The sequence below is a fragment of the Dasypus novemcinctus genome, chromosome 20 (genome assembly GCF_030445035.2).
Source record: "Dasypus novemcinctus isolate mDasNov1 chromosome 20, mDasNov1.1.hap2, whole genome shotgun sequence".
NCBI classification, from domain to species: Eukaryota; Metazoa; Chordata; class Mammalia; order Cingulata; family Dasypodidae; genus Dasypus; species Dasypus novemcinctus.
In genome coordinates, this window is record NC_080692.1 from 8,052,297 (window position 1) to 8,077,109 (window position 24,813).

Sequence of the window (24,813 nt, forward strand, 5' to 3'; positions counted from 1 at the left end):
TATCTTTTCTTATTATTAGCTTTTTTTTTTTTTAAGATACATGGATCACACAAAACCAATAGTTTTTGAAATACTAATAGCTAACTTTTATGGGGCAGTTATGTGCCAGACACTTTGCAACAGTCTTCACATGTTTTAACTTGTTTAATCTTTACATCAAACTATGAAGTAAGTACTTTTATTATCCCCTTTCATCAGTGAGGAAATTGAGGGTGCTGTGCAATGCCAGGCTTGTAGTGTCCTCCGTTAAAAGTGATCTTTTAACTGTCGACCTTGGGATTATTGATTTTTTTGGAGACCGTTGATTAAAAAAAAGTATTTGAGAGTTTTTATATCAAATGATATACCAAAGAAGACATAGTATTTTGAGTAAATCTTGGACGTTTTTTTTTCAAGGACCCTAAGTTTGACTGTATGTTATTAGCTTGATTGAAGACGTTGTAACTCTAGAATGCTTGAGGTCCTTTTGGAAAGATTTAGCAAAAGTGCAAATAAATTTGTCACTAATTAGCCAGATGTAGCTATTTTTCCTATCTCTAAAGTGAAGAGACTGTTAAAGGATCCTTCTAAAGTCTTTTCCTGAACTAAAGTTTTAGGACTGCTTATTCATTAAAAAAATATATTATTTGGTATATTATGCTTGTATGTACTTAATAATGTAAATAAAATTCTCTTCATTTAGGTTTTGAGACAGATGCGCAAACTACCCTGGCAGGACCAAGAAGTGAAAGACTATGTCATTTGTTGTATGATAAACATATGGAATGTGAAATACAATAGTATTCACTGTGTAGCCAATCTCTTAGCTGGACTTGTACTCTACCAGGAAGATGTTGGAATTCATGTGGTGGATGGAGTTTTAGAAGATATTAGATTGGGAATGGAGGTAAAAGGACTTCCTTTAAAGTCACCAAACTAAAGTCTGTGGAGAATTTAAATAACCTTTAAATCATATTTTGAAAAATATTAGTTTGGAAAACTTTTCTCTTTTGGTGGTCTTTACTACTCCTACTCTAGCAGTAGGGATTGGTTGATAAGTCCTGTTGTGCCAGATTTCTTCTCATGATCAGGCTAATACTGCAGTAGTTTTTGCCTCTTTTTCCCAAGCTCTGCTAAGCTTATTTTGGAAGAATATCTCTTGTCACTATAGAGTCTTAAGTTAAAGGAATCTCTAAGTTTATTAATTAGAAAAATTTGATGATCATTCTGTAAGAATTTCTGTAAGCACTGCCATCTTACTGTATAACCAGGCTTGATTCCTTAATTAATAGATTACAGAGAAGATAGGTTAAGGGTGTCTGGAAGAGAGAAGTACATTTTAATTGTTTTAGAAACTATCGATTCATTTAATGATAGTGCCATATTAAACTTTATTCTTTAACAGGTTCTTTTTATTAAAGATAGACATTTCCTAGAGAGAGAAAAAGGACACCGAGAAGTTACTATTTTATTAGAAAAGAAGGAAAGAAACCTTCTTCTTTTGTTTTTGGTTTTTGTCTAATTTTTTCCATAATTGGTACTATCAAATTACAGGAGTAATTTTATGTGTTTTCAAATTCATTACTATTCTTTAATGGAAATGTTTTTTATTTGTTTTTTAGGTTAATCAGCCTAAATTTAATCAGAGACGTATCAGCAGTGCCAAGTTCTTAGGGGAACTTTATAATTACCGAATGGTGGAATCAGCTGTTATTTTCAGAACTCTTTATTCTTTTACTTCATTTGGTGTTAATCCTGATGGTTCTCCAAGTTCACTGGACCCTCCTGAACATCTTTTCAGAATTAGACTAGTATGCACTATTTTGGATACCTGTGGCCAGTATTTTGACAGAGGTTCCAGTAAACGAAAACTTGATTGCTTCCTTGTATATTTTCAGGTATATATAAGTCGAAATATGCAGTTTGGCATCAGTTAATACATTGCTTGTATTACAAAAATGTTAGCAAGAAAACACTGTAATATTCATATATCACATTTAAAATAAGTTCTTAATTAAATGTGTTCTCCATGTATAGATGCTGTAGAGATTTAAAAATATTTGATGGACTCTGAAATATATAAACATTCTAATCATGTAATTTTTATGATTGATAATGATTGGTTTATAATGTGAGGAATTATCTTGATACAGTTTATGAATTTGGTACAATAATTTATGGATTATGGTATTTGGTGTAGTAATTTAGGAATCAGATAACTTGTGATTTTTTTTATACATTTGATAACATTCATCTAAATTCTTATTTTTAAAAGATCTGTCTTTTTCTGAGGAAAACATATTATTTATAACAGAAATATTTGTTCATTTATTTGTAAGCTCTTAGGTTGTACTTTCCATAATCTTAATTTAACAAGTTTAAACAAGTACAGCATAAATTAAATCCAGATGCATGTACAGAGACAGCCCTTAAATTTCCATAAAGTTTATGTTCTAAAAGTGAATTTGTTGATTGGTTGTTTGGAATCCAGTCATTATTTCCCATAAAATACAAAATTAGTAATGGTGATAGGCATGAGCAGCTCACAATCCAGTTCTCCAGATGATGTTAGTGAAATAAAATGCCACTAGTACCATTCAGTTCGATATAATTCCTTTTGTTTGTATTGTTCTCATTTAACCTTTGATGAAAAAAATAAATTTAAAACCACAGCTTGAGTATGAGAAATCCATCCACATAGTGGCTGGTGTTAAGTGGATAAATACTCTAGGGGTCCAGTAGCGTAACTTTCTCCTATGACTATGCCTTTGCAAGAGAGAACAGCTTATTTTCTAAATTGATGAACAGAAGAATGGGGAGTGAATTTAGAGATTTGAGGACCAGAACCCAGTTGCATGGAAGGAGTGTTAAGTTGGAGACAGCCTGAAAACCAGTTTTGTTGCAGAATGGCAGCTGTAACTCTCAGCATCCAAAGTAAATCTCTTTCAGAGGAGAATCCGTATTTGGGTTCACTCTGACATCCAAGGCTGAGAGAAAAGAGCCACTCAGAAATATCCAGGAGCAGAGGAAGACAGCAGTGTTCTCCAGATTGATTAAAAAACAGACATGTGTAGCAGAGATATACCTAGGGAATAGGAGTAAGAAGGGAGTAAGGCCTGGGAGATGAGATCAGTGTATTCTGCCTGGAACATAGGGTACAGCAGTTAAATATTGGCAGGCGAGGCAGAATAGGTCATCCTGGAACAATGCTTCTAAAGTTTAATGTGCATGTACACCACCTGGAGATACTGTTAACATGCAGATTGTGGTTCAGTTTGTCTGTGGAGGGGAAGTGTTTCTAAAAGCTTTCAGGCATGTGCAGACAGTTCTTTGAGTAGCAAGGACCTAGACTAAACTGCAGAGGAGGAGTGACATACTCAGAGTAAATTCTTGGGTTGTACTTTTAGTTAGCGCAAACTGATGAATTAGAACAAGTTCAAAATAGAAAGAGGGAGCTAGACTAGGAGGGAGGGAAAATATCTACACAGTAGGTTTTCACCAAATGCTTGTTGATAATGACGATTATATTATTACAAAAACCACATCTTCAGATAGTTTAATTTACCTTTTTAAAAACCAAAGCAGGGAAGCGGACTTGGCCCAATGGATAGGTCGTCTGCCTACCACATGGGAGGTCCGTAGTTCAAACCCAGGGCTTCCTTGACCCGTGTGGAGCTGGCCCATGTGCAGTGCTGATGCATGCAAGGAGTGCCCTGCCATGCAGGGGTGTCCCCCGCGTAGGGGAACCCCACACGCAAGGAGTGTGCCCCATAAGGAGAGCCACCCAGCGCGAAAGAAAATGCAGCCTGCCCAGGAGTGGTACCGCACACACAGAGAGCTGACACAAGATGACTCAACAAAAAGAAACACAGATTCCCGCTGCAGCTGATAAGGATAGAAGCAGTCACAGAAGAGCACCCAGGAATTGGGGGTGGGGGATGGGGAGGGGAGAGAAATAAATGAAAAATAAATCTTAAAAAAAAACAAAAAACCAAAGCAGGGACAGGGAAGTGGATATAGTGCAAATGATTGAGCACCTGCTTCCCATGTACGAGGTCCTGGGTTCAGTCCCTGATACCTTCTGAAACAAAGAAACAAAGAAAACACAAAAACTAAAACAGGTAGCACAGAGAAAATAATGAAATTTTATCAAAACTATGACTTGGAACTAGTTGTTTTTGGAAAATTAAATATTTAAACTCTGTTTGGGGGTGGGGGGACCTGAAAACTTATTTGCTAGTTTATTTATAATTTATTTTTGCTGTTAAAAAAAAATCAAGGACAGTTAAAAAGTATGTAAAATAAAGCTACTAAGTGGTCCATAAACGATATAGCTGGAGGGTAATTAATTGGAATAGAAACCAGGGATAATAGGATCATTGCTGTTGGCCATTAATAAAAATGGTAGGTGTCTTGTACAATTTTTTAGCTTATTTATCATAACTAGGTAACACCACAATACAGATTATTATTAAAAAATTATTAATTTTTTATAACTAAATTTATCTTTCATTTGTTATCAGCGATATGTTTGGTGGAAGAAAAGTTTGGAGGTTTGGACAAAAGACCATCCATTTCCTATTGACATAGATTACATGATCAGTGATACACTAGAACTGCTAAGACCAAAGATCAAACTCTGTAATTCGCTGGAAGAATCTATCAGGCAGGTACACGACTTGGAACGAGAATTCTTAATAAAACTAGGTAAGCTATTAATACAGAGAAAATGAGGTTGATACTTGGCAGATTGTTTCTGGAATTTGCTTTGTAATGTCAATTAGAGTTTGCATTTGTATGCTTTCTATTTTTGATGCTGAGTGTTACGTAATAGTGTTAGGTAGGATCTGTGTAGCATACTTCTGATTTCCTTAAATCTCAAATTGGAGGAAAACAGTCATGTAGGACTTGAAGCAGATGATAGTTATGGACAAACCACAATTCTCTCTTTAAATTTCAGGATTTTTGGTTGCTAATATAAAATCTACTTTTCATTAAAGCATTTCCTAGTTATTTGTACAGTGTGTATTTTCATCAAGCATTATTTCCTAAGAGAGTGCAGACTGGAACTTAAAGAAGGGAGAATGTGTAAGAAGTGTGGCAGTGTCCTACAGAATTTCAGGTCCTGGCAGTGTCCCTGTTTCTAAGGACTAGAGAAAATGTGTTACATGAGGATTTTCTATTTCTTTCTTGGTATCCTCTGACTGTTTTGAAAGAAGAGCTATCTGTTCAGCAACTCCCACAAGGGAATGTAGGATTTGACTAGGTTTGTCAGTAGAAATAGGTGGAATAGGGTGTAGCCATCCCTGTTTGGTTTGGTTGCCAGTAGTTTTTAGCCTGTTTTATTGTAGTCATTTCAAATTGACATATATTTTCTATCTACTAATATTGTATTTCCTGCTAGCATTTGGTACTCACATTTCTGTAATTAGGGGATCGTTATTCACCAGTTATACTAATTATATACATTTGTTACATTGTATATCTTAAGAACCACTTTTCATGGTGAAGGCATTTGTGATTTTTTTCTGTCTAAAACTGTTTCATACTGTTAATCCAGCATAGTAATTGGATTACTTTTGCCAAAAAAATCCTCTTTTGGAGAATATAATAGCAGTTATCTGTTTGGGTATTATTTTTGAAGGTGCACATATTATATTTTTCTCTACTACTCCTCCCATAAAGGCATATGTGTCTCTTGTTCTTTGAACTTTGTTCCAAGTTTTATCTACTTTTCCTTTTCAGATTTCTAATAGTATAAACTATTTCAAGCAAAGTATTTATCTGCTTATTTATTTCAATTGCTTAATAAGCTTTGAAATTGTTAGTCTCGTTTCCCAAAAACCTTTATGAATGGACATGAGTAAATATTAGTTTGACACCCAATTTGTTATTACTAAAGGGAACAATTGAGCTTTGTTCTTTAGAGTTCAAAGAGTTAAATGACTTCGGGCTTCTTTTTTGGAGTTTGTCCTTGTTTGGACTGTGGGGAGGGAAAAATAGGTCACAGTTTGCAAATGAAACTCTGTAAAGATGGCAGCAACTAGAATCCATATGCTCCCGAGTCGTCTCCATTTTCCTCTGGGCATTAATGACTAAATATCAGGAAAAAAAATGGGAATAAATCTAAAATAAACCTATTTCCTGTTGACAATTGCTTTTGGTAATTTTTTTGTTGTTCTTTATAAGCATCTACAAGTCATTATTTCATTTTAGTCTTTATAGCAACCCAATGTTAACCTAACAGTAAGTGGTATAGAACTGAAAACACTTTCTCTTGTAGTTATAAAATCATTTTTATTATTCTGTAATTTTGAAAAATAACAAAAAAACAAAAAATAACCAATAATTCCCAAAACAAGCTAATCATGTGTTAACATTTTGATATATTTTCTTCTGCACTTTCATAATTTTTTATGTATCTGCAGTATTATAACTAGATTTTTTTCTGTTTAATATATTATGAAAAATTTTCCTGATTTTAAATATTCTTCTAATTTTTTTTTTAACAGATTATATTCGTTTGAATGAATGTACCATAATTTACTTGACTCTCTTGTTGAACATTTAGGTTGTTTCCTGTTTTGTACCTTTATAACATTCTTGTATTAACTTTTATGAGCACTTCTGGTTTTCTCAGGAGAGAGAGAGATAATTACTAGTTGAGGCATTCTTTTTAAATTTAAGAACAAAACCACAAAGATAATAGGCACCTGTTATTAAATTCTGGCTTATATGTTCTGGATAGTATTATAAGAAACAGAAATGAGAGAAATAAAAGTGAAAAAGAAAAAAGTCATATGAATACATTATAAGGCAAAAGAGTGTTTCATAAATTAAAAATAAACTCAGTAGCACAGAATAAAAGGCCTAGAAGTTAGTCCTAATTAAATATAAAATACTTTTATGTGATAAACTTGGACTGTTTAGAAAAGAAGATAAGGGTAACAGGTGAGCATTTAGGAGAAATACTTCTATAGAGCCATATCTTACGCAACAAACTACAGAGGGTTTAAGGAGGTGGATATTTTTTAAAATGTTAAAAATAGATTAGATTATTTATTAGCTACTTAGAGATGTGTTGATATTCCCAAAATGATATGAATAAAGAACACAGAAGTAGGTAGACTTGGGTGTTTAAAACTTTTATACAAGGGAAAATAACTAAAAGGAAAATTTGTTACATTCTGTACCAGGTTATTATCACTTTTATAAAGATCATAGGAAAATTTATAATAAAAGTGAATACCTCAATGGGTAAATAGGTGTGACAAAATTAAAGGGAGGTCTGAGAAGTATTGGTGTTTTTGAGTACTGCCTCTGCTAATGTGATGCATATTTGGTAAAGGAGAAAAGTCCAAATTAAAACATCAGGTAACTGGGCAAACCAGAATTCAAAACTTGCTCTTTCTAACATTGAATATGTTGGGAAAATATTCAACATCTCTAGTAAGCAGAGAAATATAAAATTAAAACAATCTGAAAGGAAGTGTTGCGATTATGGCCATCTCTGTTACAAGCAGGAGAGCTGAGGTACTAAGCAGCTAAAATTCGAGAAAACAGTATTTCATTTTGGTCCCCAAATTCTGATGTACATAATCTTAATGTTTTACTGCATGAGCCTTGTTTATTTTAGACTGACACTTTCCCAGGGGCCAACAATTACGTAATTATTATAGTGTTTAGCAAATGTAAAGTATAATACTTATCAAGTAAATATTTTTTAAACTAATTTTTGGTAAAAATAAACTTGCGTTAGAAACTGTGTATTTACCTTATAAATTGGTATGACTGAAAATGAAGCTTCTTACACATTGTAGTTCTCAACATGATGCTTATTTTAAGTGAATATAACAGAGGCATAAATGATATCTTATGTTACTTAAGTTTATCACCACTGTGATATTATGTGAAAATGCTTACATTTGTACAGTTGTGACTTAAAATTTTCTGCCTTTGATTACTTAATGGTCCATTATTTTCCTTCTTGAAGTACCTATAAACAAACAAAAGAATTTATATGTTCATTTTAATAGTCTGTTATTTGTATCCATAAAAACTTATCAGTGAGCATGTGGAAAATATTTAAGTTAATGGATTGTCAATCTGAGACCTTTTTTCCCTTAGGGTTATTTTCCACTTAATAAAATTGATCTCTCTGAGCTTCATCCATACTCTCTCAATTTTTTGAGATTTCTAAACTTGAATATAGCTACTTCAATCCCTCTGTAAGCAACTGCCAGATCTTAATTAGTTGCTTAGATGTAAGACATTGTAGTTATTTTTTTACTTTTATTGCTTGGGCATGTTATTCAAACATTGTGAACTTTAATGTTTATCATAAAATGAGAGGATCGAACCGCATCATTACTAGTTTCTCCCTCTCTAATAGTCTTAATATTCTGTGAAAATAAACCAAGTATTTACTCAACACTTACTGTGTATTATTTATCAGTGTATGGCCTCTGTTAAGTTTTTAATATATAATACAAGCTATTTGCACTCAAGGTCTTATAATCTGATGGAACATTTATGAAATCATTAGGAAAAAATATAATATGGTGTATCACTCATTAAATATAGAGTGCTATGATAAATTCTCTAAGTGCTTGAGGAGCTAGTAGGAGGAAAAGTAATAAATTGAAGTACTTAATGATAGTTTTTGCCAAAAGTAAACTTGAAGACTAGATAGGAACTGGAAATGCTTGTTAAAGGACATTTTATAGAGAGGAAGGTATTCAGTAAGCAGGGCCCCAAGTTTGTGTACTTTGAGAACAGGAATGTGACCCAACTGTAGGGGAAGGCTTAGGAGGGAGTTGTGGGAAGTAGTTAGATCAGATGAGGCAATATTTTGTGCAGATTCAGATTAGAGAGAGGAGATTTGAATTTAAATGGTGATAAGGAAGACTTGAGTAGGCAGTGAAATGGGGATGTGGAAGCAGTTTCAAGCCAGTGAATTCCCTTAGGAGAATGCGTTATTGAAGAAAAAGATAATAAACTATGTCATGACAAACCTGTTAGATCTTTTGCCTACTTCCACTAGTCTTAATTTGCACACATTCAAACTGATAGCCAAATGTGGTTTCTCCATTAAAGCAATATAATTTTATTACTTTAAGTTTTTAGAGATCCTTTAAGTATATTTTATAAAAGTGAATCCCTGTATGTCTGAGACTGAAACTTAAATGCTATTACCCTGTGCCTTTGTTCATTTGAGATGGATATAAACAGATAAACAAAATATTTGAGGCCCTTAGAAAAGATATGTTCAGCTTTTTTTCTATTAGTGGATTAGAATTGAGTTCCATGCTTTTGAAATGTTTCTCAAAATTGTTGTAAATTCTGTTATTTTTCAATTGTCCTAACAAAATGGTTATTGAAATATTTTGCTTAAAACATACTTTTAACTGGAGTGTATTTAAGTATGTATTCATCCGTTTTTTCCTCATTTCAAGGCCTAGTGAATGACAAAGATTCAAAAGATTCTATGACAGAAGGAGAAAACCTTGAAGAGGATGAAGAAGAAGAAGAAGGAGGAGCTGAAACAGAAGAACAGTCTGGAAATGAAAGTGAAGTAAATGAACCAGAAGAAGAGGTGATGACTTTTATTTATAGCAAATAGGTACATTTGTGTAAGAGTATTTTGATTGTATGAGCCAAGATTTTTTAAAGAAGGAAAAGAAGCCTCTCCCCTTTAGTTTTATAATAATTGTAACCAAGAGTGTATTTCTGTTAAATCCCTTGATTAATTAAGGGTTTTTTCAAAAGTAAGAAAATAAAGGCATACCTTGTTTTATTGCATGTTGCTTTGTTGAGCTTTGCAGATACTGCATTTTTTGCAAATTAAAGGTTTGTGGCAACCCTGCATCAAACAAGTCTCTCAGTGCCATTTTTCCAACATCATGTGCTAACTTCATATCTCTTTAAAAGTATGTACATTGTTTTTTAGACATAATGCTATTCCACACTGAATAGGCTATAGTTTAGTGCATACTTAACTTTTATTTGTACTGGGAGACCAAAAATTTGCTTTTTTTGCAGCAGTCTGAAACTAAGCTCATAGTATCTCTCAGACATTCTTGTTGTGGTCATAGGACTTTTATTTCATAAGCAGTCTTTTTTTTTTTTTTTTAAGATTTATTTATCATTCCCCCCCCCCCCCCCCATTGTCTGCTCTCTTTTCATTTGCTATGCAGCACAGGGGAACTGCGTCTCTTTGTTGTTGTTGCATCATCTTGCTGCATTGCTCTCAGTGTGTGCCACGCCACTCCTGGGCAGGCTGCGCTTTTTTTTCACCCAGGGTGGCTCTCCTCGCAGGACACACTTTTTGCGTGCGGCAACTCTGCACATGGGCCAGCTCACCACATGGGTCAGGTAGCCCTGGGTATTGTACCCTGGATCCTCCCATATGGTAGGCGGATGCTCTATCAGTTGAGCCATATCTGCTTCCCTCATAATCAGTCTTGAAGAAAATAAATGATTTGCCTTCCTGTGTATCATTATCTCATTTCTGAATATGGACCTGAGGGTTTTACAGTCCCAATCCCCTAATTAATGTTAAGTTAAATCATATAATGTCTGTTCTTTTTGTGTCTCACTTATTTCATTCAACATGATGCCTTCAAGGTTCATATATCAGAACTTCATTCTTTTTTTTCTTTTTTTTTTTTGGAGGTGCCTGGGATTGAACCGGGCACCTTGTGTATGGGAGGCAGGCACTACATCTACTCCGTCTTCATTCCTTTTTATGACTGAATTTAGTCTGTTATATGGCTATACCACATTTTGTTTATCCATTTGCCTGTTGTTGGTTACTTCGGTTGCTCCTACCTTTTAGCTATTGTGAATAATGCTGGTGTGAACGTTAGTGCACAAATATCTGTTTTTGTCCCTGCTTTCAGTTCCTGAATGTATTAATGTAGAAGCCGGATTACCGGGTCATATGGTAATTTTATGTTTTAAGTTTTTGAGGAACCACCAAACTGTTTTCCACAGTGGCTGCACCATTTAACATTCCCACCAACAATGTATAAGGGTTCTTATTAGTTGCATCCTTGCAAACACTTATTTTCCTTTTTTAAAAAATAATAGCCATTCTAATTAGTATCTTTGGAGAAATGTCTATCCAAGTCCTTTGTCTATTTTTAAATTAGGTTGTCTTTTTCTTATTGTAGAATTTCTTTATACATTCTGAATATTGAACACTTTTCTATCTTTCTTCTCCTTCTGCAATTCCTGTAGTGTGTATATTGGTACATGTGATGGTGTATTACAGTTCCCTCATGCTCTTTGTACTTTTCTTCATTCTTTTTTCTGCTGCTCAGACTGAATGATTTAAGTTGTGTTATCTTCGGGGCCACAGATTCTTTCTTCTACCAGCTGTACTCAGCTGTTGAATCCCTCTAGGGAATTTTTAATTTCTTTTACTGTGGTCTTTCCCTCTGTTTGGTTCCTGTATTAGTCAGCCAAAGGGGTCTGATGCAAAGTACCAGAACTCTTTTGGCTTTTATAAAGGGTATTTATTTGGGGTAGAAGCTTACAGTCACAAGGCCCTAAAGAGTTCAACTCAAGGTACCTTAAGAGGTACTTTCTCACCCAAAGTCATTTGCCATGTGTTGAAGCAAGATGGCGGGTGATGTTATCCATCATGTCCTTATCATTCCCATTAGGTCTGTTACTTTCCTTTGTAGGCTTTCAAATTGTTCTTTATGCTTTCCCAGTGCCTTTTTAATATCCTTTGCTGCTTTAGTCATATTTTCTATAAATTCTTTGAAGTTATTTAGGAGAATTGTGTGATTATCACTGTATTAAGTCGTGTATCTCTTTAGGATATTTGGTTTGTTCTTTTGGCTGGGTCATCTCTTCCTTTTTCCTAGTATAGCTTGTAATTTTTTGCTGATATCCAGGCGTCTGAGTATGTTGGTGAATTTACTCTGATGGCCAGTTTCTCTTTCTTGCCTATTGCTTTTTTTTTTCTTTCCCACAGCTCTTCTTTTATATTTATTTCAACTTACTCTCAGTCTCTAAAATTGCCCAGCTTAAGTTTTCAAAATCGGGTCAGGGACTCACTAGTGGGGTGCAGGTTTTTCTCCCAGGGGTTGGATACAGAGAAGGTGAACAGTTTTTGTCCATGCAGTTTCCAGGCCAGTAGACGGTGCTAGTTAGCGCACCTTCCACCAAGGTGTTTCAGTCTGGGCTTCCCTGTGTTCCTGTGTTGAATCTCTAGAGTGGAGATTCAAATCAGGTTCTGCTGGCTGAATTCACTGAAGATAAGCACCTGGACCACCCCTCCCTTTTCCCTTGAAACAGCTAACAGGAAGGAAGATGTCTGTTCCCTCAGTCAGCTGCAGTGAGCCAGGAGTTTTACCTCAGCTTAATATCTTGGGGGTGGGGGAGGGGAGCCCTTCCCCGCTGCCGTGGGGACTTGGTAACTCATTGTTTGTCATTTCAACTTCTTTGCCTCCCTGTCCCTTACCCTCCTAGGAGTTGTGTAGCACTGAGCTGGTCTGCTTACCGCAAACAGGTCCCTCAGACAGCTTTTTCCTCTTTCTCCATTGTCTTTGTGAGAGCATTCAGTTCTGCCTGTTATGTTAGTCTGTCACCATCTTCTCACAATCCTCCTTCATTTTCTTGTATTTAATTTTTTCTCAAATATAAATACCCCCAAATTTCCCCTTTTAACCACATTCAAATACATAGTTCAGTACTGTTAATTACTTTCACAGTGTTGTACTTCTTCCACTGTCCATTACCAAAATATTTCCGTCATCACAAATAGAGACTCCTACCCTACCACCACTCCATCCACCCCCCTGGTAACTTATTCTAGATTCTGACTATGAATTTGCTTATTCTAATTATTTCCTGTCAGATCATATAATATTTATTCCTTTGGTTTGGCTTATTTCAGTCAACATCATGTCTTCAAGTTTATCCATGTTGTTGTATATATCAGGACCTCATTTCTTTTTATGGTGATACAATATGCCTTTGTATGTAAATGCTACATTTTGTTTATTCTTTCATTGATTGCTGGGCACTTAGTTGCTTCCATCTTTTGGCAGTTGTAAATAATGCTGCTATGAACACCAGTGTGCAAATATACCTTCGACTTCCTGTTTTCTATTCTTGTAGGTATATACCTAGAAATTGGATTGCTGGGTCACATAGTAATTCAAAGTTTTCTGTGGAACCACCAGACTGTCTTCCAAAGTGGCTGCATCATTTTACATGACCAGTTGAATTAGTGTTCCTATTTCTCCATGTCTTCTCCAATACTTGTAATTTGCCATTTTTTAACAATAACCGTTTTTGTGAATATGAAATGGTATCTCATTATAGCTTTGATTTGCCTTTCCCTAATGGCTAATGATGTTGAGCATCCTTCCATGTACTTTTTGGCCATTTGTATATATTCTTTGGCCCATTTTTTTGGTTTGTTTTTTGTTTTTCATGCCTGTTTTTAAATTGGGTTTTCTTTCTGGTTTTGAGTCAAAGGATTTCTTTATATAATTTGAATATTAAACCCTTATTGCATGTGTTAGTTAGCCAAAGGGGTGCTGATGCAAAACACCAGAAATCTGCTGGGCATTATAAAGGGTATTTATTTGGGGTAGGAGCTTACAGATACCAGGCCATAAAGCATAAGTTACTTCCCTCACCAAAGTCCATTACTGCATGTTGGAGCAAGATGGCTGCTGCCGTCTGTGAGGGTTCAGGCTTCCTGGGTTCCTCTGGGCTCAGCTCCTCTGTTCTCTCCACAAGGTCAGCTGTAGACTATGAGGCTCTCTAGGCTTTGCCTCTCTCCACAAGGTCAGCTGCAGACTATCAGGCCAACAGCTCTGTCTTTTTCACCAGGCTCCAGCCTAAGACCTCAGCATCAAACTCCAACATCAGAAACTCTCAACTCAGTTCTTTGCCATGCCTTTTATCTGTGAGTCCCCATCCCTTGGTGACAACACCCTAATCATAACTCAATCATGCCCAGGTACAGATCAGATTACAAACATAATCCAGTATCTATTTTTGGAATTCATAACCATAACAAACTGTTACATCAGATATATGATCTCCATATGTTTTCTCTTATTGCGTAGGTTGTTATTTTACTTTTATGATAAAGTCCTTTGACACTGAAACGTTTTTGATTTTGATGATGTCCCACTTATCTATTTTTTCCTTTTGTTGCTTGACCTTTGAGTATAAAGTCTAACAAACCATTTTCCAACATAAGGTCCTGAAGATGCTTCCCTACATTTTCTTCTAGTTTGTAGTTCTGTTTCTTAAATTTAGGTCTTTGCTCCATTTTGAGTTTATTGTCATACAGTTTGTGAGGATTCTGTTCTGTTAGTCATATGTCTGTCCTTGTGCCAGTTCCATACTATTATGATTACTGTGACTTTGAAGAAAGTTTTAAGATCGAAATGTGTGAGTCCTTCAACTATTCAGAGCTATAACTTTCCCTCTCAGTGTATTGCCTTTGCTATATCCTGTAAGTTTTGATGTGTTGCATTTTCATTTGCCTCAAGATACTTCCTCACTTCCCTTGTGATTGATTTCCTCTTTAACCTATTGTTGAGTATGCTGTTTAATTTTTACATATTTGTGAAAATTTTCCTTTTCTGTTTTACTGATTTCTAGTGTCATTCCATTGTGGTTGGAGATGATAAATTGTATGATTTCAAAATTTTTAAATTTATTGAGACTTGTTTTGTGTTCTATGCTATGGTCTATCCTAGAGTGATCCATGTGTACAAAACATTGTTTTTCTGTTGTTTTTGGGTGAAGTGTTCCATACATATCTGTTAGGTCTAATCGGTGTAGATTCTCATTCACGTCTTCCGTTCCTTATTTATCTTCTGTCTAGATGTTCTATTCATTATTGAGAGTTGTGTATTACACTTTTATATATAATCTCCTATTTTTAATGTAGAATCTCTTTCTCTTTTTAAATTTGTCAATATTTGGTTCATATATTTTGAGGCTCTACTGTTAAGTGTATATATGTGTTTATAATTGTTACTGCTTCTTATTCAATTGAGCCCTTTATCAAGATGTAATGATTATCTCTGTCCCTCATAACTTGTTTTGACTTCAAGCCTATTTTATCTGATATTAGTGTATACCCCACTTCTCTTTTGGTTACTATTTGCGTCATTTATTTTTTTCTATCCTTTCACTTCAATCTACTTACCTTCTTGACATTAAGATTAGTCTGGGACTTGGGGTTGCCCTGGATGGTGCTTCAGGGGCAATCACCAGACGTTGTGAGTCCTCCCAGGGCCCACTGGATGGAGTGGGGGAGAGTGTGGGACTTGACGTGGACCATTGACCATGGGGTGCAGAGATACCCAGAGATGTACTTACCAGGTGAAATGGATGTGTCATGATGATGGGAGTGAGTGTTGCTGGGGGGGGAGTGGTGGGGTTGAATGGGACCTCATATTTTTTTTTAATGTAATATTTTTACAAAATCAATAAAAAAAAAAAGATTAGTCTCTTGATAGCATATGGTTGGGTCATGCTTTTTTATCCATTCTCCCAGTCTTTCTGCCTTTGACTTAGAGTTTAATCCATTAACATTTAAAGTCACTATTGATAATAATGCAGAACCATCTGACATTTTGTCTTTGTAATCTTATATCTTTTTTGACCTTCAGTCAGTTTTTTCTTTAATGCCTACTTTCATATTTATTTTTTGTAAATATAGTATTGAGTCCCTTCACATTCTCATCTGGATATATTTTCATGTATTTTCCTTGTGGTTAACGTGGGATGAAAATTTAACATTCTAAATATATAACAGTCATGTTTGTTTTGATACCAAGTGGAGTTCAAGAACATCCACATACACTTTTCCTGTACCCCTCCTTCCTCCCTCCTTTTTTGTACTTGTTAAAATTATATCTTTGTACATTGAATGTACACAACCATAGATTTATCATTCCTTTTTATACATTTGCATTTTAGCACTTAAAGCAAATAAGAAGTAGCACTACATACCAAAAAATATCGTATGGTACTACTGACATTTATAGTTATTTAAATGGTTACCTTTATCAGATGAATTTATTTCTTTATGCTGCTTTGAACTGCTGTCTTGTATCCTTTCCTTTAAGGCTGAAAAACTCCCTTTAGCATTGCCTGTAGGGCAGGTCTGCTGGTGTCAAACTCCCTCAGCTTTTGTTTATCTGGAATGTCTTCATCTCTCCCCCATTTTTTAAAAACAATGGATTTTTAAAAATCAATGGATATAAAAATTCATGGTTGACAGTTGTTTTCTTTAAGCACTTTAAATATTTCAACCCACTGTTTTTTTTTTAAACAAATCAGTTTTATTGATACATATTAATAAAGCTATAATCAGTGGTGTTTGGTATAATCATATAGTTGTGCATTCATCACTTATTAGCAATGATTAATCAGCGATGACTTATTAGTCATTATTAGCATTTTCTTTATTTCAGTAATAAGCAAAAAACAGACAAGAAAATTCTTCATCTCTTAATCTCTCTATGCTTCCCCTGCCGTATATAGCTGCTATTTCTGGCTTTGTGCATAATTATTTATTAAGCAATTTTATTGAGATAAATTCACATATTACGTGATCTGTCCAAAGTATATACCAGCAGTTAACCCACTGTCTTTTTGCCTCCATGGTTTCTGATGAGGAATTGGCATCTAATATAATTGGGACTCCCTTGTAATTAATTAGTTACTTTTTTCTTGCAGCTTTCAGAACCCTTTCCTTGTCCTTTGTATTGACAGTTTGATCAATATGTGTTGAGGCATATTTTTCTTTAAGTTTGTATTGCTTGATGTTCTATGAACTTCTTGGATGTGCATATTCATGTCATTTGCTAAGTTTGTAAAATTTTCTGTCATTATGTCTTTGAATGTTCCTTCCGCCCCTTTCTTTTCCTTCTGGGACTCTCATAATGCATATATTGGTATACTTGATGGTATCCCAGAGATCTCTCAGTAGGAATTTTAGCTTTTTCTGTGTGTCTCTCAGTGTCTTTAGGAGGCTCTTGGAACTGAACCCAGGGACCCTGACAGCCCCGCCCCATGTGGAGTATGGGTGCCCAGCTACTTGAGGCACATCTGCATCCTTCTCATTGTGTCCGCTTGTTGTGTCTGCTTATCTTCTTTAGGCAGCACTGGGAATACCCTCCTGGGAATTTTTCATTTCAGTTATTGTGGTTTTCATCTCTAGTAGGTCTGTTTGGTTCCTTTTAAAGATTTCTGGCCCTTTATTGAGATTTTTTTTCTCTGTATTTGCCTTCCTTTCCTTGAGCATATTGAGGGTCATTTTAAAAAAATCTTTGGTAAGTCTGGACTTTATCATTGATGTTTTCAAGGATTTTTATCCTCTTTTGGGTTGACTATCATTTCCTGTTTCTTTGACCTTAAATCTTTTGTTGCATAATTGCATTTTAATATTAGAAAATGTTAACTCTCGAGTTTATTCCCTGAGCTGCCTGTTTCTTGAGTTGTTAACCAGCGGGTGATATGGCAGGGATTTTGTTGAGTGTCAGGAACTACCAAATCCAGGAGCTATGCAAATTTAAGCAAAAACCTCTTGGTTGGTACTCTCCATCAGAGTTTAGCTCTCCTGTTGAGAAGGTCAGCCCAAGGCAGATTTGAAGTGCAGGTTCTTCTGTGTCTATTCTAGGCCTGTGTCTTGTCCCCAGTTTGTGCTTTCTAGTAGCTTTAGGAGTTCCCCTCTTTATAGGATTTTGAAAGCCCCCTTTACTTTCCAGGAAACAGACCTACTCCTTCTCCTGGATATTCCACTGCAGGTTCTAAAGCAAGTAAACCTTTGCCCTAGGCCATCTGCCTCAGTTGTGTCTTATTTTTATTTATTATTCCACGCTGCTTTTGCATGGAGGGCATATTCTGGGAGGAAGGGCAGGCAAGAGATTGTTCCAAGCAAGAACAAGGCCAGTGATGACAAAGGGAGCACCAGCCAGCTCCCAACTGGAGGATATTCCAGGAGCTTCTTTCAGGCTCCTCAATGCTATGCTTTTTTTTTTTTTTTTTGAGTAAAAAGAATCAGTAAACTCAAAGATGTCATACATGAAAAGCAGGCACTCAACCACTTGAGCTACATTGCCCTCTCCACTATGCTTTCTTGACTCAGCGTTTATCTAGGCAGTTTGGCTCTGAGGATGTTTATCCTCTGTAGGCTCTTCTGCTGCCTTTGTTGGAACAATGGGCCCCTTAGAGTTGGGCAGCCAGCAGTCTGAAGTAGCTAATCTAAAGCAGTGATCAATCAGAGATTGACCTGCATACCTCTTATCTCTTACTTCCACACCCCTCACCCATCCTCCACCCCTAGTTCTTGAGAAACTTGATTTTTATGTCCTTTTCTGGCACCAGCAAGCTACACCAGTGGCAGGACACCTCTGCTGCCTGCCATGAGAGTGGGGGGATGGGCAACAGTAACCACTCTCCAGAGTGAGCAATTTACTGTTATTTATCAGCCTTTTTCTCTTGCCTTTCTCTGGATTTTGTACAGTGCTCTCCTGAATTCTGGATTTCAAAATAGTTGGTTCAGTCAGTTCCTGCCTGTTTAATAGTTGTTCTGGTGAAGGGACTGATTGCTGGAATTCCCTACTCTGCCATCTTTCCACAGTCTCAAGCTTGTATCCAGTTTTTAACCATTGCTTATTTTCCAGTTGCAAAGGAAATATTATGCATCACATATATTCACATGTTAAGAAGAAATAGAAACAAAATGTTCAGTTGGACGATTCATATGGCTAGATCTGGGAGGTCAGTGAAAGGTGTGGTTTACTTTAAGAGAAATAAGATTGGAATAATTTCTCCTTTACTCCATGACCACACTTCCCATGATTCAATTCTCCAGACATAATGAGATAATTTTTAAATAGAGAAGATGCATTGATTATGAAATCAGAAGAGCAGTGGAGAACATTCTACAACAATTTGCTTCAACTGGGAAAGCAAGCACAAGAGTTCATCTCTTCAGAAAAAATGCTCCTGTTGTATTTTCATTCTATTCCCCTGCTTTTTTATGCTCCCTGTGGCCCTTTGCAATTATCCTTAACACCCAACAACCAGAATAGTTTCTTCTAAATATCAGCTATGTAAATTAAATATAACTATTTAAGATTAAGTGTTCTTCAGCTGAAACTAATTTTCTGCAATATTTATATAATTTATCAACAGAAAGTTCAAGACTTATTGTTAGAATAGCAGTAATATTTATCCTGTCACTGTTGTAAGCATTTTATTTATATGACTACTTCTCATACCACCTGGTGAAGTAGATGAGAAAATAAACCACAGATGGCTTAAATGATTTGCCTAAGATCTCATAGTACTAAGTGACAAAACCAGTATTTCAATTCGGGAAGTTTGACTTGACAGTTTGACTAATACTATACTGCCTCTCCTGCTTTCCCTAGCCACCTGAGGGTTTTTGTGGTCCATTGTCCACTTCCTAATTCCACAGATTGTCATATCAGTGTATAGCAGGATTAGGACCAATGAAATTCTTGTTCACTTTTTAATTTCAAAAGTTAATCCACTTTATGTTGCCTGAGTAATATAAAAAATAATGGGTAGGGTTAATGCATTGTAGTTTAGTTTTTTAGATAGGAAATATTATTAGCATATTAAAAATGATTAAAAATTGCAAGGCCAAATTTAAGATCATCTATAATAATAAATTAATTTTGAGTTTTAAATGTCCCCCAAAAGTTAATACATTTGGAAAAAAATTTAACACATATATTTTCTTGAAATGTTTCCAGTTTAGAAACTCCAAAAATTTCAAAAATGTTTACCCAGTTGTACATAATAAGTAGTAATAACACTTTTTAGGTTTTGGAAATTAATTGCTACATACAGTAGAAATATAGTAACAAATTGAAATCATCTGTTTTCTCTTAGAAATCATTTCCCAGTCACCTTGGCACAATAAAAAACAGTTTGGTTTAGTGTACTGTTTTTTAACCTTTTAAGCACCCATGTTGGGGTGAATTGGGTTGTTGGACATCAAAAGATAAATAAGTGGAGCTCCATGGTGTGTTTTGCGCCCCTTTGGAAATCCATTGGGGACCTGCCCAGTCTTCTGTTTGGCAAGGGATTTCAGCTGATGTAAAGAAGGGGATTTCTGGCCTCGGGGATGATGGGGAGAAGTGCTTGAAAGCCACTGGTTAGGGGAAGCAGAATACCTCTTCTGCTTAGTAGCTGTGCATCCTTGGGCTGGTTACTTAAGTTTTCTGAGTCTCAGTTTCTTCATTTTTAAAAATGGGAACAAAAAAGCCTACCTTTCTAGCTTCAGAGTTATGGAGATCAAACAAAATGATGTGAGAGTACCTTCCAAATTGAAGTGCTTTATAAAATGTAGTGCAGTATCCTTGCTTTTAGCTGGTTAAATTTGAACTATGTATTGATTTCCATTGCAAAGTTATAGGGATATAAAAGAAGTACTATGAGAAATTCGGTTTCTTGAGATTAGTTTCAGAGAAGAATACAAAAGATTCAGGAAACTTGTTCTTTGTGGAATTCAAGGAAGAGTTCTTACAAAGGATCTTTGTATTAATAGATCAGCAGAAGATCGTGAAATGGGTTTTCATATCTTGGTGCTTAGTAAGTGTTGCCAACTGACTCTGCCTTAACAGTGTAAACAGACCACAAAGAATTAGAAGTTTTAAAATCTTTTTAATGAATGTCAAACGCTTTTCGAAGTGTTTTAATTTTCCACTAATAAACAATTTTAGGAGGCTTCTGATAACGATGATGATGAAGGAGAGGAAGAAGAGGAAGAGAATACAGATTACCTTACAGATTCCAATAAGGAAAATGAAACTGATGAAGAGAATACTGTACGTATGGCTGAAAATTTTGTTTTTTGAAATTGTCCAATATTTTTATAGTATTTAAATTTTAACCACTAAAGTTTTGTTTCTTTTGAATATGGAAAAATCTCTTTGGAAATTCGATTTTCAATTTGTTTTCCTAAGATCTTTTTCTTTATTAACAAATTCTTCTAACATTTAATAATGTTATCTATTAATGACTTACTCCTTGGATTATGTCAGACAGCTTATCTACAAATGGCCCTGCCATTCAAAACATTACAATTAAAATTTGGGGTCTGATGTTTCTGTTTTAACAGGAGGTAATGATTAAAGGCGGTGGACTTAAGCATGTACCTTGTGTAGAAGATGAGGACTTTATTCAAGCTCTGGATAAAATGATGCTAGAAAATCTCCAGGTATTAAATTTGGCTGTGTTCCAAAGAACCTTCTCAATACAGGGTATTGCAGTACATTAAAATCTGGTTAATGTGAGGGTCTCTTGCCATTCATTCAGCTCTACTGCAGCAGCGTTTTCCCGATTTATATAGCTGCAGCTGCCAGTGCTTCTTTCATCCTATATCCTGATTTACACATCTCTCTGAGGTGAAATGAGAGAGAATGCAGTAAATTTAAGACTTAGGGTACTCTTATTATACCAACTTGGGCCTTTTCTTTCTCAAGTCATATCTCTTTATTTGGAATGCCTTTTTTTTTTTCTTTTTCCAGTTTGTTTAGGAGTCAGACTTTGTAGAAGATGAATATATTTGGGGAAATGTAATTTAGTGAATTCTTAGGTTTGATTTATTATTTGAGTAACTTGTATTAAATATTTAGAGTAATATTAGTTTAATGTTTAAACATATAAAATAGTCATAACATTACTACACTGGGTTTTAGTAAAAGCTCTAGTCGAATTTTTTCTAATGTCACAATAATTAAGAGTAATTATACATAGTTAGAGGTAAAATCTCTAAAACTCTTTACTTCAGCCCTAAATATGTAGCTGTTAGTAAACCTTTTGATGACTTGGAAAGAGTGATTTTGCTCGAATGATGGAATGGATGGTTCATGTGGTGGTTCAAGGGAGAATGTCAAGTGAGAAGAGGAAGATTTTGGCTATATATAACTCTTTTGAGGAGTTTTACTTATAAAGGTAAGAGAAATGGGGTGATAGAGAAGGTATAGCGTTCAAAGAGAGGGTTTATTTATTTTTTTTAAGATAGAAGATATTACAGAGTGTTTTTATGCTGGTGGAGTAATCTTTTAGAGAAGTAATATTGAATTTTACTTACAAAGGCCAAAAGTTATGATAAGTAAAAATTAGTGTTATAAGCATATCAGGCCAAACTGCTTCTGCCTATATCTATGTAAATGTTTCTTTGTATATCCAGGAAGCTTTTAACATGTGAAATAAATCTTAAGAAATTCATGCCATATAGAAGCAAAAGTCATCAAATAATTAAAAACACAATCACTCCAATCCCTTTGAGGAGAAAATAAACAGTTTACTTGTTAAAGAAATGTTCCCATCATGAGTCAGTAGTTATTTCCTTAGTCATTCATTCATTTAGCAAGTATTTTGCACCTACTGCGTGCTCAGACAACAAGCTCTGTATAGAGTAGTGAGCAAAAAAGACATGAGTCTGCTCTTAAAAAGTTTTGGTGGAAGTAGATGTTTAACATGTAACCAAACAAAAATACATAGTTTAAAATTGTGAAAAATGCTAAGGAACTAAAAGATTAAAATGCTCTCTTAGAGAGTAAGGCAAGGACCGTCTTTAGATGGAATGATCATGTAAGATGGAGGAATCTGGTTGAAAAATGGGAAGAATGTCAGGTTTGAAAACCTAAAAGAGGCCAGTATTAACAGAATACAAGGTGTGATGGGGTAGTGATGCATGAGAATGGAGAACTGTAGTGGGACCCCAGAGGTTTTTCAGGAATGCAGTGATAGATACAGTTAGCATTCCCACTTTTTAGTTAAGGAAACTGGGATTTGGGGAGACAAAAACTTGCTAAAGGTTGCCTGGTTAGTAAGTGGTAGATTCTGTGCTCCGCCATTTTGCTTTATTGCCTTCCAACAAAGAATACCATAAGAAACGATAAGAAATGACAAATGAGAGTGAAAAAAATGTATATTTTACCTAACAAGGGTTAGTATTTGTAATACAGCTTAGAGAGACTATAAACTAATAAGAAAAGATAAACTACCAGATTTTTTAAAATGAGTGAGATAATAGGCAAAAGTCATGTTAAACTTCACTAATGGTCAAAGACAGGCGAGTTAAGATGAGCCTTCTTTACTTAACAGATCATGAGATATTAAGATTTAAAGAAGGATAATACCTAATTTACTGATGTATGGGCGGACGTCTACATTTGGGTGAATATAAATCTGTCCAGATTTTTTGGAGGGAAATTTACTTGGCATCCTATCAAATGGGTGGGTATGCCATTTGATCTACACGTGTATCTTTAGTTAATGATTCTCTCTCTCTTTTTTTAAAGATTTATTTATTTAATTTATTTCTCTTCCCTTCCCCTCCCCCAGTTGTCTGCTCTCTGTGTCCATTCGCTGTGTGTTCTTCTGTGACCACTTCTATCCTTATCAGCAACACTGGGAATCTGTGTTTCTTTTTGTTACATCATCTTGTTGTGTCACCTCTCTGTGTGTGCAGTGCCATTCTTGGGCAGGCTGCACTTTCTTTTCACTGGGCGACTCTCCTTACAGGGCGCACTCCTTGCGCGTGGGGCTCCCCTACATAGGTGACACCCTTGCATGGCACGGCACGCCTTGCGTGCATCAGCACTGCGCATGGGCCGACTCCACACAGGTCAAGGAGGCCTGGGGTTTGAACCGTGGACCTCCCATGTAGTAGACGGACACCCTATCCATTAGGCCAAGTCTGCTTCCTGTTAATGATTCTCTTTCAAGTGCATAAAGTTAAATATACGAAGAATGTCATTGTAATAGAAAAAAAAAATACTAGAGTTCCATCAGTAGGGGAGTAGTTAAATAAAGGCATATAATTAGATCTGAATATCTTCAAATAGACAGATGCCCAAGACACAGAATTTAGAAGAACAGTATATATGTTTAGTATAGAACACTGCGTATGTTTAGTATAGAAAAATAGGCATAGTGGTTGCTTGTGTTTATATGCATATATTGGTATATACAAGAAAAAAGTCTAGAAGAATATATCCTAGGAAGGGTATGTGGTAGTTGGGCGCCTACCTACCACACGGGAGGTCCTGGGTTCAGTTCCTGGTACCTGCTAAAGAAGACTAGCAAGATAGTGATGGGCTGGTGCAGCAAGCTGATGCAATGAAGAGACACAATGAGGAAACTCGAGAGACCCAATAAGCAGGGAGCAGAGGTGGTTCAAGCCATCAGGCACTTCCTTCCCACATGGGAGGTCCCAGGTTTGGTTCCTGGTGCCTCCTAAAAAGAAGACACACAATGAACAGATACAGACAATGAGCACAAACAGTGAGGGGGGGAGTAAATACATAAAATTTTAAATCTTAAAAAATATGTTTATCTCCTATTTTTAACAATGGTTGCATTTTTGGGTGAGTGGAGCAGGGGGAGGTAGCAGAGGAATTATATGAATGTACTTTGTGACAAATCTTTGTATTTCTGTATTTTAGAAGGAATATTGTAATTTTGTAATCAGGAAAAAAATTAATTTAATATGATCTGTAGGGAGCCACCCGCTGTGAAGCCTATTCTCAACCCTTCACAAATCTGCTCTGTCACTTCTTTATTCTTCTTCCTCCCTGCTTCTTTGTTCTCTGCTTCCCGCCACAGCCCAGGCAAATACAGCAGTACGCAGGCGCAAGGCGCGAAACTCTGCATACCAGACGAGAACTCTCAGCCAATCCCCTCTTTAGGCATTTGCCTTCCTCCCTAGCAACTGTAGCAACCAATCCCAAGTCACCACTTGTCCTTACTCACCACCCCTCCTCCTCCCTAGAGTATATATGCCCAGTTCCT

The 24,813-nt window shown here is 35.7% G+C and overlaps 1 protein-coding gene across 2 annotated transcripts in view; it reads left to right on the top strand.

Moving 5' to 3' along the window:
- Positions 1-24,813, top strand: part of UPF2 (UPF2 regulator of nonsense mediated mRNA decay) — a 137,485-nt gene that overhangs the window by 92,121 nt on the left and 20,551 nt on the right. For both annotated transcript variants that reach the window (XM_004468865.4, XM_004468868.3), the window contains exons 13-18: positions 683-886; positions 1,602-1,877; positions 4,503-4,686; positions 9,435-9,574; positions 20,733-20,837; positions 21,131-21,229. In XM_004468865.4, the coding sequence (XP_004468922.1) occupies positions 683-886; positions 1,602-1,877; positions 4,503-4,686; positions 9,435-9,574; positions 20,733-20,837; positions 21,131-21,229 (1,008 nt within the window). The remainder of the gene's footprint in view (positions 1-682; positions 887-1,601; positions 1,878-4,502; positions 4,687-9,434; positions 9,575-20,732; positions 20,838-21,130; positions 21,230-24,813) is intronic.